The sequence below is a fragment of the Arachis duranensis genome, chromosome 3 (assembly GCF_000817695.3).
Source record: "Arachis duranensis cultivar V14167 chromosome 3, aradu.V14167.gnm2.J7QH, whole genome shotgun sequence".
NCBI classification, from domain to species: domain Eukaryota; kingdom Viridiplantae; phylum Streptophyta; class Magnoliopsida; order Fabales; family Fabaceae; genus Arachis; species Arachis duranensis.
Window position 1 is genome coordinate 115,535,043 of NC_029774.3, and position 2,277 is coordinate 115,537,319.

A 2,277-nucleotide genomic window follows, 5' to 3' on the forward strand; every position below is an offset into this window, starting at 1 on the left:
ATGACGACGATATTTGTATTGTTCTTAGTTGATTGAAATTTGACTGCAATCTAAATAACTAGAACGTTGCTGTTAAAACCTCTAACATATTATTAAATATCACTGTGATTTTGACTAAGATGGTTGTGATTTGTGAATGTAGAAAAATGCGGCATGGATATCAGTGCCGCAATTTGGGGACTGGGATCAGAAGGGGCAAGTTCCCGATTACTCATTAGATTTCTCAAAGATCAGAGAAACAAGGAAGCAGAACAAGACTAACATTTCAAGGGCAAGTCTTGGTAACGAAGACGAGTTCATTAACCCAAACACCACCGCTGCCACTTTAGAAAACACTACTGGCCATAGCCACAACGAGCATCAGCACCCTCACTACCATCAAAACAGTTCTCACTCTCCAACTGTAAGATTCTTGCCCATCTTAATCTCTTAATCCTTAAAGTATTTCTGAATTTGTAGCTATGGCAAGTGTAGATGAAATTACTATTAGATATTGTTAAAAATTGATGGTTACATTACATACATACATACATTAGCTTGTTAAGTTTATTTTATATTCTGAGAGGAAGGATTATACTTTGGATATATCCTGATGAAGGTAATTAATTTTCTAATTATGTTAACCATGATAAGAATAAGCCAGTTTTCTATTTGAATTTTAATACACGTTTGGTTGATACATGAGTTGACATTGGTGTCTTTACCGAAATACATGAATTTATATTTTTCCTTTATTGAAAAATCAAATTGATGTTTTCTAAGCTCCTTTTATTGCTTACTGTCTAAGTATGAACCTAGCGGTACCTCCAATCATCATTACTGATTTATATTTGGAACTGGTATTGGTAGATACAGTATATCATAAAAAAAATGCTTTACGACGGAATCAGGTAATTGATTGAATTCAAATAATGAACACAAATGACAAACAGGGCGGAAAGTAGTGAATAATAATGTGGTGAAGAGAAATATCTTTCCAGCCAATGAAAGCAGAGTTTATATTATTTATGTTATTAAATGAAGGGAGTATTACATGGGACCCATAATTATGTGTTATGATAGATGTGTAAAGTGAAGGATGTATATAAATTATATATAGATGTAGATGTAGGATACCTAAGCATCGCGCGATTCGAGTTGCTGCACATGCAGTGAATGTTTGGGGCAGTTTTCATGGGTAAGAGTCCATTAAATTATATAAAATGTATACTGTGATGGATTGATCATTTATAAAATGTCTTTGGCGGATGTGTTAAATGATCTGTGATATATGTGTTTCTAAAGTCTTGCTTATTAAGTGCTACATAATGTAATCTCTTAACGTCTTTTTCTTTTTGTGACAGACAAGGAGAAGCTTCCTTAGCTACTTCAACTGTTGTGTGAAGGCTTAGCGTGTACAACCTTTGCTCCTGCTTTCTAAAGATTTTCTGAACAGGCATGGGTTATTCTTCTGCTTAGTTTGGTGATAATTATTTGGCCATTGTACTTGATTTTAGAAAAATAAAATCTTTACTTTTCAGCCTACGGCAGTTAATATAATCAGAGATTAAGATAATAAGCATGTTTAAGATTCCCATGATGAAAAGCACAATATTAAATATGATAAACAAACTCGTATACTCTTCGAGTCTCGACCTTAACAACTTTCCTTTTAACTTGGCTCCTCAAGATTTTTCATGAGACCATAGTTTTAAAGTTCCTACCAGGAAGCCAAACAAAAAAATGCTATTAATCGTTGGAAAATTTTATCCATAAGATGGAGGATTAAAGAGGAACACATCTCAGCTGCATGTTACTGATATTTAATATTGAAGCTGTCGTATGGCAAATCTCAAACATTCAAGTGAGTGGAGCCTGAACAGTTCCATTTTCGTGGAGACAACTAAATCAATGTTAGAGGGCTTTACAACTTCAAACTCAATTTTGCAACAATTATTGATCCTAACATTGTTATTCTACCATACCACGTGAGTGTGACAAAATGTGAACCGCCCCAAAACACAAGTATACTGATTATGATGGGCCACCATCTCCCTTGCAGGAAATCCTAGTTAACACTTAACAGTGTAGAAAATGAAAAAGAAAAGCATTTTTAATTAATTCTCACCAAAGTCGGCAGCTTCAGAATGCCTAACTTGGGCAGTCCCAATTACTTAAGTACCTTAATTGTAACAACTAGCCCATTTAATGTTGTAATCACCCTACAACCAACACGCTCAATTGGATTTACAAGTGATATTGAAGTTTGATCTAATATGATCTTTGATCAGTTAGTAA

General features: G+C 34.2%; 1 protein-coding gene across 1 annotated transcript; it reads left to right on the plus strand.

Annotated features, from left to right (window-relative positions):
• On the plus strand, positions 1 to 1,524 carry LOC107480366 (uncharacterized). Its single transcript, XM_016100496.3, has 3 exons — positions 1 to 15; positions 143 to 403; positions 1,344 to 1,524. Exons 1-3 carry the CDS (start codon positions 1 to 3, stop codon positions 1,389 to 1,391), a joined length of 324 nt encoding a protein of 107 aa, XP_015955982.1. The 3' UTR covers positions 1,392 to 1,524.
• Positions 1,525 to 2,277: the final 753 nt, after the last annotated feature.

Excerpts from the sequence above, each read along its gene's own strand:
- LOC107480366 (XM_016100496.3), top strand. Across the intron at positions 404-1,343 it reads ACAGTTCTCACTCTCCAACT|ACAAGGAGAAGCTTCCTTAG; the intron begins GTAAGATTCTTG and ends TTTTTGTGACAG.